Source organism: Kryptolebias marmoratus, linkage group LG14 (assembly GCF_001649575.2).
Source record: "Kryptolebias marmoratus isolate JLee-2015 linkage group LG14, ASM164957v2, whole genome shotgun sequence".
Classification (NCBI taxonomy): domain Eukaryota; kingdom Metazoa; phylum Chordata; class Actinopteri; order Cyprinodontiformes; family Rivulidae; genus Kryptolebias; species Kryptolebias marmoratus.
The window spans coordinates 12718839-12732340 of record NC_051443.1 but is presented as its reverse complement, the minus strand read 5'-3'; the positions used below and the strand labels follow the sequence as shown (position 1 = coordinate 12732340).

At 42.0% G+C, this 13502-nt stretch overlaps 1 protein-coding gene across 2 annotated transcripts; it reads left to right on the top strand.

The window, feature by feature from the left end:
- The first annotated feature begins 665 nt into the window (after positions 1–665).
- hnrpkl (heterogeneous nuclear ribonucleoprotein K, like) lies at positions 666–12771 on the top strand. Of its 2 annotated transcripts, none has more exons than XM_017407915.3 (15): positions 666–900; positions 2040–2146; positions 2668–2765; positions 2866–2922; positions 3851–3894; positions 5243–5315; positions 6237–6350; positions 6511–6639; positions 7929–8233; positions 8341–8394; positions 8543–8582; positions 9643–9658; positions 10172–10239; positions 10342–10511; positions 11332–12771. In XM_017407915.3, exons 2-15 carry the CDS (start codon positions 2080–2082, stop codon positions 11360–11362), a joined length of 1266 nt encoding a protein of 421 aa, XP_017263404.1. In that variant the 5' UTR covers positions 666–900; positions 2040–2079; the 3' UTR covers positions 11363–12771. The 2 variants fall into 2 exon arrangements, with proteins under 2 accessions (XP_017263404.1, XP_024859874.1); XM_025004106.2 differs by lacking the exon at positions 666–900 and adding an exon at positions 907–1754.
- Positions 12772–13502: the final 731 nt, after the last annotated feature.

Below are 13502 nucleotides of genomic sequence, written 5' to 3'. Positions count from 1 at the left end.
TTGTGCAAGGTGCATGGATAAATCAAGTGAGTCTGATTACATCTTTAGATGATTTGAGATGCACTGTGTTTGGTGCATAATTGTAAAAACAGCATGGTGGGTGCATATACTTACAGGTGGGTACCTGTTTGTACATTTCATTGTGTGTTATGTTTTGTGCTTGGTTTTGGGAAGGTTAAGATTAGTGTTGGGGGTAAGGTTTAGGGTAGGATCAATGTTAAAGGTAGGCTTGAGTTTAGGACTAAATGGAGAGGGGAATTATGCAAATAAAAATGTGATTTTAAAAATTGGCAGGGGGTAGCATTGGGGCTTGAACCTGCATCCTCAGAGGTGTTAGTTTAACAGCTGAAGTGGTTTGTGTAGGTGGAGGGAGAGTTGAAAGATTAATAATAATGATAACAACATTCATAATAGTAATATTGGACATTGTTTCTTGTTTTGTAAAAAAAAAAGTGGGGTTGGAGGGTGGTAATGCGGATTGGAAATCTGCAACCTCTAGTTAAATTAGGCTGCAGTAGGTGGGCTACACCTGACAGTCAAAATCCAGGACAGAAAAGCTCATTTAGCGTCTATGCACTATGCCGACTGTTAACGGCGCGTTTACACCGAAGAGGCGGGGTCTTTTGTCAGACTCACTTTAAGATATCCCTGTGAGCCTCAACTTCACATTATAAATCTCCCTGAAATATTAGGGGGGATCTAGATAAATTGCCCCGCCCGACCCGTATCGGCATACCAATTCATTATGGTGAATTTATTGTCTTAGACCCGCCCACCTGTGTTGACTTGACGAGCGCCGTGTGTTCGTGCAGGAGACAAATCGAGCTCACCCGTGTGTGAGTGTTTTTCTGCGGGGCGAGGCGACCGCTGAGGACCGTAGCGAACGTGGTTTTGCTGAAGGTTTGTTTTCTGTTTTATTGACGTTTGTCTCGTCGTCTCAGTTAGCCTTTTTGTTGTTATGGCTGGGGATGATTAAATGTAACACCACCGCTGATGTTTCTGTGCGTGTGCGGTGAAACGTGCTCAGCCAGCGTAGCTGATGGACAACTCGTTAAATCCGACTAACTAGCTTAGCTTCGAGCTGTTAGCATGAGAAAGTAACGTCAACACCGCTATGCTAACTTCTGTCTGCGCGTGTCTGGGAGAGAAACACGGGAACTGCGCAGTGTCTCTAATGTACTGTCAGAGTTTATCTTAACAAACGTAAAATAATAAAGACTGTAGGTGGTGGTGAGTTATTTACCCAAATGGCTAATTGCTCCAGGTGCTGTGCTGTGTGGAGGACTTCTGTGAACATGAGCTAGTAGTAGCTGTGGTTGCTCTCGACAAACCCACCAGTATATTAAAAACAAGGGTGCTGCTAGCTTTGTAGGTGTTTACCGGCTTCTAGTCTTTAAGTTTAGACGTGATGCTTGCAGAAGTGCAGGTAGCAGCCTGTACCTGTGTACATGCAGGCCTTTGGAGCTTAAATTATGTCCTAGACTTTGATGGCTTTAGACCATTTTCTCCACATTTGGACGTTTTCTAGCTCGTCACTTGGAGGAGCAAAGACCTGTTGTTGTTGTGCATGCTGGTTCAGTGCAAAATGTGTTGTCACTCACTAAAATGAACTCATTTAAACTGTGACAAGCCAAAAATGATGCGAGCACGGTGCAGCTGGATCCAGTTGTTCAGTCACACATCAGACTAACTTACTCACTTTTTTGCAGAGCTGTGATCAACTGTTTGTGCCACTGCAGGAAGTCTAACAATGGGTAATATTATGAGAATAATTGTAAAAAAAAAAACAAAAAAAAAACAGTTCTGTTTCCAAATGCTTTGTAAGGCAAAGTTTGGCTGGAACTGCTGTGTTAAAGTGCATGGGTGAGCAAGAGGCAAGGCGTAGCCGATGGGACGCACAGGATCAATGTTTGTTGCAAACTTGTTGTTTAATCAGATATGGTTTTCTGTCTTTGTGCAAAATATGCTTGACAGTCCGTATTATTCAGCTCCCCCCCTCTTTGTTCCCTCTGAACCCTATAATTACGACTCTAAAACAGATCCAAGGAGGGAAACCAATTTGCTTTCCAAGGCAAGTTCATGACAATGGAGATGAAAGTTGAACACCAAGACGAAGACATTCCATTCAACAATTCTGACACTAATGGTAAGTTTCTCCACGTCTCCATTTTGCCTTGTTATAAACGAATGTGCTGTAAACTGTGTGATTAGGCTCACGCATTAGGCATTAGGATGGAAATAAACTCAGGCTGTCTGGCCTCACAGCCAGCATGAATGGTTTAGATGTTTATGCTGGATAATTAGTTTGCTCAAGAGGAGAAAAAAAAATGAAATAAAAGTATATATTTCTGGCTAGCACTGCTTAGCATGTGGACGTGTCAGATGGTTGAGGGATTCTCTTGTCCAGAATACTGCTGTTCTGTGGGCCCTGAGCAGATCTGCCCGTGTTTTCATTCAGGAAGTGTGCATGTTGGTGCTGGAACTTACCCAGGTTACAATTGGCTGCTGAATCAAACCCATTCTTTTTTTTCCACATCTATCATGGCGCTATCGTTTAAAAGCAGCTCTGACATTAATACGACTCGCGCCACTCTGTTACAAGTTCGTAACGCAGCGTTTAGGACTGCGTTCGACCTCCCATTTGACCTACGTTGTCCTCTTTCTCAGGTAAGCGTCCCGCTGAGGACATGGATGAGGAGCAAGTCTTCAAACGTTCACGCAACACGGACGAGATGGTGGAGCTGCGCATGCTGCTTCAGAGCAAAGTAACGTCATACAGTGGGCCCTGCTATAGCTGTCGGGTCACGTGGCTGTTTTTCTTTTTTCCTGTTTATCCAAGCTGCTTTCTGTTGTTGTCGTTCACAGAATGCTGGAGCTGTTATCGGAAAGGGGGGCAAGAACATAAAAGCCCTGCGCACAGACGTAAGTAAGCAGATAAAATGTCTTCCGGTGCTCATGAGGAGAAAGTTTAGTTTGCTGATTCCCCCCCCCCCCCTTTTTTTTTGCTAAATACTGCAGAGGTCTCACTGGACCTAGTTTCTTTGTTGTACTTAGCGTTTTGAGAGGTATTTAAAATCAAGAAAAGATTTATACCTACTTTTATTTTCACCCCAAGCTCAATTCACTGGATTCCCAAAGAAGAAGTCCAGACTTCTTGTCTGTTTGTTTCAATTATTTAACACCTTAAACAGATGCCCACTGTTACTGCGGTAAAGCAAAGTTGTACAAGACAGAAAGTTTTTTTTCTTTTTTCAATCCTGCTGCCAGTGACTTTGAGCGTTCTTCCACTTCCCCTCACAGAACTGCAGTTGTGTTTTATTGAGAAATACCGACAGCTGACTAAGATCCTGAAGTCGTCTTTTTTCAGGGATGTAAACTAGTATTTTTCTCCAGATTGCTTTAAAAAAAAATGTTGTCAAAGTCACACTTCCTGTTCCTCTTCACTCTTCACAGTTTCTCTCATTTCACTTTTGGGACAAAGTGTAGCTTGTATTCAATTAAAACTGTATTCCTTCTCCCCCTTCTTCCCCTCTCCTTTACTTTTTATTTATTTCTTTATTTTTGTTGTTGTTGTTTTCACTTTTGGCCACCTTCCTTCGTTGCCCATGTTCTGGATCGACATGCCCCTCCTGCGTTGCCCACCTTGACGCTGGCCCAACCTCCGCTCGCCCCCGAACGCCCGCCCGTCCGCCCACCTGACACTCCCGGTCGGCCCTGCCCATAAACCGTGCCCTCCCCTCCTTATTCGGGCGCCTAACTTGACACGATGTGATTGAATGCCCCTGCCCAATGCCAACCTCCTCCACCTCCACCTCCACCTCCACCACCACCACCTCCTCGGCCCATGCAGTACAATGCCAGTGTATCAGTCCCAGACAGCAGTGGCCCAGAGCGGTATGTCCCACCAGTTATTGCCTCACTGCCTGACTAGAACAGTGAAACACATGTCTTTGATAACCTGCCTTCTGTTTCATTTTAACCTTTTTTATACATGACAGTTTACTCTCCCACTCTTCCAAACACCCCTCCTCCACTTGTAGGAGACATGTATTGTTCCTTGATTATTATTATTTTTTAAAACATTTTTTTTTTACTGTCCATTTGTAGCACCGCCCTTAAGTTTGACTTTTACGTCATTACAGTTAATGAGTCATACAGAAAACCACTAACAACCCACTACCAAGTAGTTTGTATTTTACACACAGCAGTTCTCCTTGCTGTGGCGTTATACGTTACTTCCAAATTTTGTGGAAAGCAGACATCCTTTTCCTCGCTCTGTCTTCTGTGAACCACCTGGCTCTCTCCCGACCCGCCCCTTACCCCCACCCGTCTCCTCCTCCTTTGCCCCCTCCCTCTCCCCCACCCCACTGTTTTCACCATCACTTGTCCATGATCTCTGAGAGAGCGCCGGCTTTCGTGTGGAGGCTCCGTCCCCTCGCTCTGTCACTTCATTAACGTCGTCTCTTGATTTCATTGTGCTGCATCCCCCCCACCCCCACCCCCAACCCTCTGTTGAATTTCTCTCAGGCTGCATCAGATCAGACCTGCCTACCAAAATTTTTCATAGCCCCCCCACCCCCAACCTGCTCCTCCTCTGTGCCTCCAAGCACTTGGTAACCACTCGCATTTCCTTCCCCTCCTTAACCCCTCTGCTGTTACTGTTTTCTAATGCCCACCTTCGTCTCCTCTCACCTCGGTGCCCTAGCCCTCTTCTCCCAACCTCCCCCTTCCTCCCCAGTCCCCTACCTCCCCCCTCCTCTCTCCCCTGGTCACAATGAGAAGGTGAGCTGGTGGTGCAGTTTTCATGGCAAGCTGTTTTAAACCATTACTTTCCCTTTTTTCCCCTCCAACTTGCTGGTGGTGGGATGATTATAAAAGATCTGCCTTGCTTTTACAGCACACACCCCCCCTCTCCAAAAAAAAAAAAAAAAAATCTGTGTGGCCAGTCTCTCATTCGATTTGAGCCGTTCCCAATCTGCCCACCCTCCTAAGGATTCAGTGCATGTCTGCTGCTTATTTAAAGTCAGTGTAGTGTTAAGGAAAAGTAATGATTTTTTTTGCAAACGATGCAGCAGCCTTTAATTTCTCTCTGTTTTTTTTTTCCCTAGTTTGAAATCTTTCATGAGTCTGTAACTGTTTGCTGGCCTGTTTCTCTTTAAAATTTTGGTCAGGTTTTGCTTGCCGTTCCTCTGTGTCTGTTCTGTAATCCCTTGCTTCCTTTTGGCCAAAATGGTTCTTGCAGGATCCTCAGTGTGAACGCCAGTATCGACACTATTGGGGATATTCTGCTGAAAATAATCCCGACACTGGAGGAGGTGAGCTGTTGTGATAATTGTGTGCGTAAACTGACAGCAGTTTTTATTGAGATTTTGTACTTGTTGACGCCAAACATCAATTTTAGGTTCTGTCAGCGTTAATTTGAATTCTTCTTGATGTTGAAATTCAGTTTTCTGTTTTCTCTTGAATTAAGCAGATAAAATACCAAATTGAATTGAAACTGTTAAACATTGTTTTCCCATTTTCATTGGTCTCCTTAACCCCACTTCCTTTTGTGAGAGTGTTTTTAGACCATCAAACAGCTGGTGTTACATAGTATCACTTAGTCAGTGTTTTTGCAATCAAAAGCTAAATAAAAAAATAAGAATAGAAAAAATGGGGCTAAGCAAGCAGTGACTCTGAATTATCACTGTAACTAGTTTGGCAGAACAAATTTCCTGAGGGTATGTGGATGGGTTGTGTTCCCTAATAAGCATTTAATGTTCCAATGCTTATTTTTTCCTTTTTCTTTTTTGCTGGTTCTGTTTACGCTCCAGATGGTAACACTGAAGTGATGAAGTGATGTGACAACCAGCCAGTGGGTAGTAGACAAATTAAAGTTGCATTGTAATGCATGTATTAGCTCAATAAACCCTGGGCTTCACCGACTGTCCACTTTTATTGTGGATGTTTTTAGAGTGCAGCATTTAGAAACTATTGCCTACTTCTAAGGTTCACAATAAATTTACAAATGAATGTAAGCAGAAGCAGGTTCTGGTGCTTACATTCAGTCAGTCACCCAACATTTATTCCCATCTTTAAGAATTATATCAAATGTTCACATTGGTCAGTATGGATATTTTGAAACTTCCTGTAGGATTTTTTCACATTGCCAGCATATACAGTACTTAATTGTCAAAAGAATTTAGCTAAGCAACAACAGAACATAACTACTCATGATGGCCTTCTTGTATTTGTAGTACCAGCATTACAGCGGGACTGATTTTGACTGTGAGCTTCGGCTGCTGATCCATCAGAGCTTGGCTGGTGGCATCATTGGAGTGAAAGGTGCCAAGATAAAGGAACTGAGAGAGGTAGGGCAGAGCTTTAATTAAGTTTTAACAGTAGTATTATAATGGTTTTCATTAGAACCTTTTGTTTCTGGTGATGGTGCTCAGTGCATGGTCAAAGGGACCAAAAAAAATGATTAAGTTTGTTTTTTTGTTTTTTTTTCTCCATCTCTCTGTGCACTAGAACACCCAGACTACCATCAAGTTGTTTCAGGAATGCTGTCCACACTCCACTGACAGAGTTGTCTTGGTGGGAGGAAAGCCAGAACGTGTCGTTGAATGCATAAAAGTGATCTTGGAGCTTGTTTCGGAGGTGAATTCAAACTCGTGATTGGTTAAAATTTTATATGTTGGATGTACACTGTTGTGGAAGAAATCAATTTCCAGGCACTGTTAGATGAAAAACACTCAAACAGGTTGATTTATGTATGATGCACGACATACAGAGAGCCTTAAAGACAATTAAGAATTAACATCAGAGTCCCAGCCCACACCGGAGCCTCTGAATCAAAGCTCTGCCTACAGAGTCCACACAGGAGCTTATATCTAAGATATCAGAATGTCGGTAGGTGAGGAGGAGACAGGAAGCAAGGTCAGTCTGGTTTCAGTGAAGAGTAACATGGTCATTTGGTGAAAACCTCATAGGCTGTGGAATTCAGACAGAACATAGTCAGGTGTTATCTTATAAAAACCTTGCCACCACAACCCACACCAGACTTTATTAGGTGCACTCCTACAACTGTTTAGTAACATGAATGGCTAATCAGCCAGTCACATGACAGGTTTAGGCATCTAGACGTGGTGAAAAGAACTTCCTGAAGTTCAAACCGAGCATCAAAATGGGGAATAAAGAGGAATAAAGTGACTGAACAAGGCACGATTGTTGGTCCTGGGATTTTCACACACAGTCATCTCTAGGGTTTACAGAGAAACTATCCAGTGGGCGGCATTTGTGTGGATGAAAAAATCCATGTCAGAGATCAGAGGAGAATGGGCAGACTGTTTGGAGGTCACTGAAAGGCAACAGTAGCTTAAAGAACTACTTGTTACAACCAAAGTATCCAGAATACCATCTCTGAACGAACAACACGTCCAACCTGCAGATGGGTTACAGCAGCAGAAGACCACACCCGGTTCTGTCAGCTAACAACAGAAAACTGAGGCTACAGTTCACACAGGCTCACCAAAATTGGAAAATTAAAGATTGGAAAAAACTTTGTCGGCTCTGAGGCTGGTTTTACTTGACTCCAGCAGCCTCAGCGGTCACCAGATCTCAATTTGATTGAGAAACTTTGGGATGTGGTGGGACCAAAGATTCACATCAAGGATGTGCTGCTGACAAATTTGCAGCAACTGTGTGACGCTGTCGTGTCCATATGGACCAAAATCTCTGAGGATTGTTTCCAACACCCTGTTGAATGTATGCCATAAAGGATTAAGGCAAAAGTGTACCCCTCCAAAAGTGGTGGGTGAGTGTATATCTGAGGCACTTGGAGTGCTTAAAGGACTGGAGGTTTATTACTTAGTCATCTGATTATAGTGTGCACTTTTTGGTCACACTCGTTTTTAAAAATTAAAATGTTTTTATTTTTTTATTTGCAGGCACCAATTAAAGGTCGCACTCAGCCTTATGACCCGAACTTCTATGATGAGACGTACGACTACGGTGGCTTCACCATGTTGTTCGAGGACAGGGGCAGGAGACCCATGGGCGGGTTCCCCATCCGCATGCGGGGGGGGTTCGAGCGCATGCTCCCCGTTCGTAGCAGCCGACCCTTGCCTCCCTCCAGAAGGGACTACGACGACATGAGCCCCCGCCGGGGTCCTCCGCCGCCGCTCAGCAGGAGCGGACGAGTGGGGAGCCGGGCGCGAAACCTTCCGCTTCCCCCACCGCCACTGCCAAGAGGGTGAGGAAGGAAGGGAGGGAGGCCCAAGCATCTAGTTGTTTTAAATCATTTAATTTATTTATTTTCATTTCACAACCTGGTTTTCCTTTTTCTGTCACTGTTTGCAGTGGGGACAGGTTTTCACACGGCAGCTATCACAGTAGCATGGATGACAGACCCAGGTGAAAATGTTTCCCTTTCATTTCTTTTCAAAGCCGAGCGACACATGTTGGGGAAATCTGCACACTGGCAGAATATCCGTCTGATCACAGATCATCATCTCTGTGAGCCAGAAAGTCCTCCGCCGAAATAATGCTGTTTGTTTTGCAGTGACAGAAGAGTCCGAGGAGGAGACCGTTACGACAGCATGGTGAGCGTCGTCAGCCGGTGCCGTTTCATAAGTGTGTGTAACGGTTGTCTGTGAGCTCTGCTTCCCGCGATACGATTGCATTTCCTTCTCCGAGTGTAGTGCAGCGCAGCGGCTCTGACATTGCTGCTGTTTTCTCTGTGTACGCACACGCTTGTAGACCTGTTGTTGCCTGGCAACAGTTGTCTCCGCCGTTTCCACAGAGCATGTAGTCCAGAGATCCACCAGGCTAGCAATTGAGCTAGAGCTCGAAACCAAAGCAGTTTCTGAAGTGGTTCTCCGCAGGTTTTAGCTGCAAGTAACTTCGTTATGGGAGATGATAAATCCAGTAGATAGTTCTTAGATTTAATGTGGTGAGAACAGCACCAGGATTGCACCTGTGACAGTTTTAAGACTCATCTGAAAGCTTTATGCAAAGGAGATCAGTCAGTATTGTTCCCAGATACAGATTTATTTATTTATTCTTGTTCTAGTATCTGAGCCACAGCATTGCCTGCTTTAAATGTGAAATGTGTTCATGTTTATGTATTGAGGTTCTACATTAAGGGTCCCTTGCTGTTAAAATTACAGATATGTCCAAAATAGAATAGAAGTGGGCTTAATAAAGAACACGAAGCCAAACAGTTTCTAGCAGCTGTTCTTGACAATAAATCTCAGACTTGATTGGCAGGCGTCAACAGGTGCTACGAGCACCAGTGAGGTCCTCACAGGAGCTCCTAAAGCTGTTTTACATACATTTTTTTTTTTCTTTTTGATCAACAAGTATAGTTTTAAATCTGAGATCAGTTTCATTGAACTCACTTTGTTTCTAAACTGAAGTTTCAACAGATAAAATAACGATGACCTATTTAGATAGTTTAATGCACTATCTGATGCAAAATGTGCTAAACGAGCAACTGTAAGAAACATCCAGACAATAATTTTTGCATTCACCCACATTGTAATTGTAAAATGATGCTCATGTATATTTTTGTAATTCATTATCATGCTAAAAACTGTGAAAAGACTAAGCTTTTTATCTTAAATCTTTTTTCCCTCCCCTTCATTTAATCCTGAACTGCAGAGTGGAGGTGGATATGGTAAGTTTTCTTTCTTTCCATAAATTCTGCAGAGATTGTAAAGTTGGACAGTATGCACGCTCCCCAGAGGGCTAAGTGAACAATAAATAATTTTCTATAAATGACAATGTTTTATTATCTATTAAGAATACACGATAAAACCTTTTTTCCCCTCATTTTTGGTCCAAATGCTTCAGTGTTGGGTAGTATAATTCAAGTTTTGTTTTGTTTGATAGTTTTTCTCATTATTGTATATTTTCTGATGGATTGTGCAAAGTTTTCTACGCGTGGTGCCCCTTTTATTACAAGACTTTTCAGGATCTGTCTCTCTGATTTGACTAGAGCAAGAAACTAAACACAGTAGAAAGAAAATAATGTTGTGTAAGTTCTTGTAGAGCCTTTAGATTACACAACTGTAAAAACAAATCGTTTAACATGTTAAAATGAACTCGTATTATAAAACTTTTACAAAGATTTTACTGGTTGCAGCTTTATTAGAGGTTTGTTAAAAAAGTTGGTTCACTCACATTCTAGGTGGTAGAGGGTCATACGGTGATATTGGAGGCCCGGTCATCACAACACAAGTTACCATCCCGAAAGATGCAAGTAAAACCTAACTGTTACTGTCAGCAGGAAGATTGATTTCTTAAAACAAAAGTGTTTTAATTGAATTTCCCTTTGCTGGTGTGGTGGTGGTTCTGCAGCTGGCAGGCTCCATCATCGGTAAGGGTGGCCAGAGGATCAAGCAGATCCGCCACGAGTCTGGGGCCTCCATCAAGATTGATGAGCCACTAGAGGGCTCTGAGGACCGCATCATCACCATCACAGGGACACAGGACCAGATCCAGAACGCCCAGTACTTACTGCAGAACAGGCATGTACTCTCCTATCATCATTATCCCCCTGAAGGATCTACTCTCTTCAACTCATCCTCTGCTAGATGCAAACAAAAGATTATTATTTTCTTTTTTACATGAAATAGTTGGCTGCATTTTAACTTTTAGACACTTAATAATATTGTCTTTATAGTGACCAGGGTGATAATATTTAGCTTAAAGTTTAATAGAATATTTTTGAAGTTAGAGCTGTGAGTCTGAGAAACTAAACCCTAAAGATCTCATCTTGGGCTCCTGGAAGCATTCAGGACAATTTCCAGACTTCCTTCCTTTTTTTTTTTTTTTCCTTAACTTGGGTTCTGACTGGTTCAGACACATGTTAGTGTCGGGTCTGAACAGGGCCTTAGTGGTAACGAGGAAAGGAAGTAAACAGCTCCGGTCAGAAGAGTCTTTATTTATTTATTTATGTCGTTTTTTTAACAGAGAGACATCCAGGTAATAATTTGGCTGCTTTTGTGGCGTCACATCAGTTCTGCCAACCAACCAACCAAACAAATGTGAATTAAAAAGTTTCAAACCACCTCCAAAGGTACACTGAGTGCACATGTCTTCATTGCACATTGAGAGCGTTCACATCTGTAATGAGTGCCATCCACATATGAGGATGGATGTTGAGAATTTGAGAACTATTCAGTAATTTGGACCTCGTTCATAGTTTTTAAATATTTCTTTTTGACTTGACCTGGGCATTTTTTTTTTTTTTACAATTTTGTTCATACAAAAAAGTCACACAATGCCATATTCCTGGTTGTGTTAATATTCTGAATGTTTGAAGTTCCCTTTTTGTTTGTATTTCAGCGTGAGGCAGTACTCGGGTCGGTTCTTCTGAGGAGAAGTGAAAGAAGCCTGAAGCCATGCTGCCGAACTGTTTGCACCCTTTTGTTCAGAGCCAACATTCCTCTGCTTTGGGTAGAAGTGCCCCTTTCCCTTTAACGTCACATTACATCACCTATGTATACATTACAGGTTTTACTCAAACTTCTTTTAAAAAAAGAGTCAGTGGTTTTATGTTGGATTTGATGTAAACCCATTTGTGTGATAGGTTTTGTTGTTGTGAGCCAGCTCTTGGCCTTATCTTTTGGTTTGGTACAGCAAGCAGAATGTAACTTTTGTTTTTTCTTCTTCTTCAAAAAAGCAAGTTTTAGCTTATATTTAGTTTATTTTTGTTTGACTTTTAAGCACACTTTCCAAACAAAGATGCATGGTTTGGGAATGGTTAATCTAGAAAAAACCTGTAAAACTGTACAATGAAGTGTTTTGTTGTGAGGTGGTCTGAAGTAGAGACGACTTAATTTCGGAGCGATTAAAAAGAAAACTAAATTTTACAGTTTGAAGGAAACACTAATCAGCTCCTTGCATCGCCATGGAAACATGGCCTTTGCCTTACATGATCTTTAATGCTGACCAAAAAAGACCTAAAAGTCAGTCTGTTTTTTGGCATTGTAACCTGGATTAAACATGATAAAATCACCCGTTTTTTTATTCGGAGTGCAGCTGTGATGCTGGTACTGTTAGTGCACTTTGTTTTTCAGTTTAACAACAGTACAGCATTTCCTGTATTCATGGTAATCACAACTAAAACAAAATGTATTTTCCTAAAATCTGCCTCGCTTTAAAGGTGGAAAAACAAAATGTCCCAGTTTGTCAGACTGAGACAAAAGACATCCATTAGGTTTTTCTTTAAAAGACAAATGTATAAATAGTGTGTATATATTTGCATAAAAGCTGTTGTTCGGTGAGTGGTTAGTTTGGCCTGGAGTTTGTAAACGTTTCTTGGAAAAGGGAAAAAAAAAAAAAAAAGGCCGAGAACAATTTTGCTAATCTATGCCTTTCTACGGTGGCCCTGATGTGCCAAACAAAATGACCAATTAAACACTAAAAACTTAGAAAAGTGACTAAGAAAAAACATTGAACGAAAGTGACAAAAACAGTGTATATAAAAATGTAAATGGGAAGCTTGTGAAATGTCAGAAAACAAGTTGGCATTGTTTTGGATCGTTTTGTATACATATTGTTTCCTGGAAACTTCGCTTCCTAATTTGTACTGATTTTATGTTTGGTTTATAAAATGCTGTTTTGCAGCTCAGGGCCACCAATTATTTTCATCTTTTTTTTTTTCCTGCCACTTGTAGAAATGGACTTGCTGTATTGTAGCCTCAATACCTGATTTGATCTACAACCTCGATTGTTAAAAAGTTTGGACGTTGTGCAAAATGTAAATAAAATGGAGTGCAATGATTTACAAATCTCATAAACTCACATTTTAATCACCGTCAAACATAGTAAATGTATCAAATGTTTAAACCAAGAAATTGTACAGTTAGGTCATTTTGACTTGGATGGAAACAGCACATTTTGAAGAAGACAGGACAGTAATATGTTTGCCTGTGAAATGTCCCCTCTTCTTTTACTAACAGTCTCCAAATGTCCAGAAACTGAGGAGAGCAGCTGCTGGAGGTTGTTTAGAGGAGATTATTGTCCCACTCCTGTCTGATGTAGGATTCTAGCTGTTCTTTGCTGGATTTTATGTTTCATAATGAGCCATAAGTTTGATTAGTGAGAGGCAGTCCTGTTCAGAATCTGGACTCTTCTAACATGCTGCTGTAATGGATGCAGTTTGTGGTTTAGCGTCATCTTGCTGAAATATGCAAGGCCTTCCCTGAAAAAGACAATGGATTTTTTTTTTTTTGTGTAGTTTCTGTTCCATAGCTGTAGTAACCACAGGGTGTTTGGTATGAATAAAGTGTGTCGCAGCTCGCAGTGGGTTCTGATTCATTTCGTTTGGAACGGCTCTGTTTGCTTTCCTCCTGTGTGCAGGTGAAGTTGTCAGCCTGTTGCTCTGCCCTATGCATCCGTGGCCTTCTAGTTAACACCGGAAATCGGTTCCCATAATGTAATAAAGCCCACATGGTTTCCCATCACAGCACAGCCCCCCCCCCACCCCTCCCTGCCTCCTCCCTGTCACATGG

What these genes read in the sequence shown, in the direction of transcription:
- hnrpkl (XM_017407915.3), top strand. Translation starts at nt 2,080, where the DNA reads ATGACAATGGAGATGAAAGTTGAACACCAAGACGAAGACATTCCATTC. An exon ending in CCACCGCCACTGCCAAGAGG is followed by an intron (nt 8,234 to 8,340) that starts GTGAGGAAGGAA and finishes CACTGTTTGCAG; the next exon opens with TGGGGACAGGTTTTCACACG. An exon ending in CAGTACTTACTGCAGAACAG is followed by an intron (nt 10,512 to 11,331) that starts GCATGTACTCTC and finishes TTTGTATTTCAG; the next exon opens with CGTGAGGCAGTACTCGGGTC.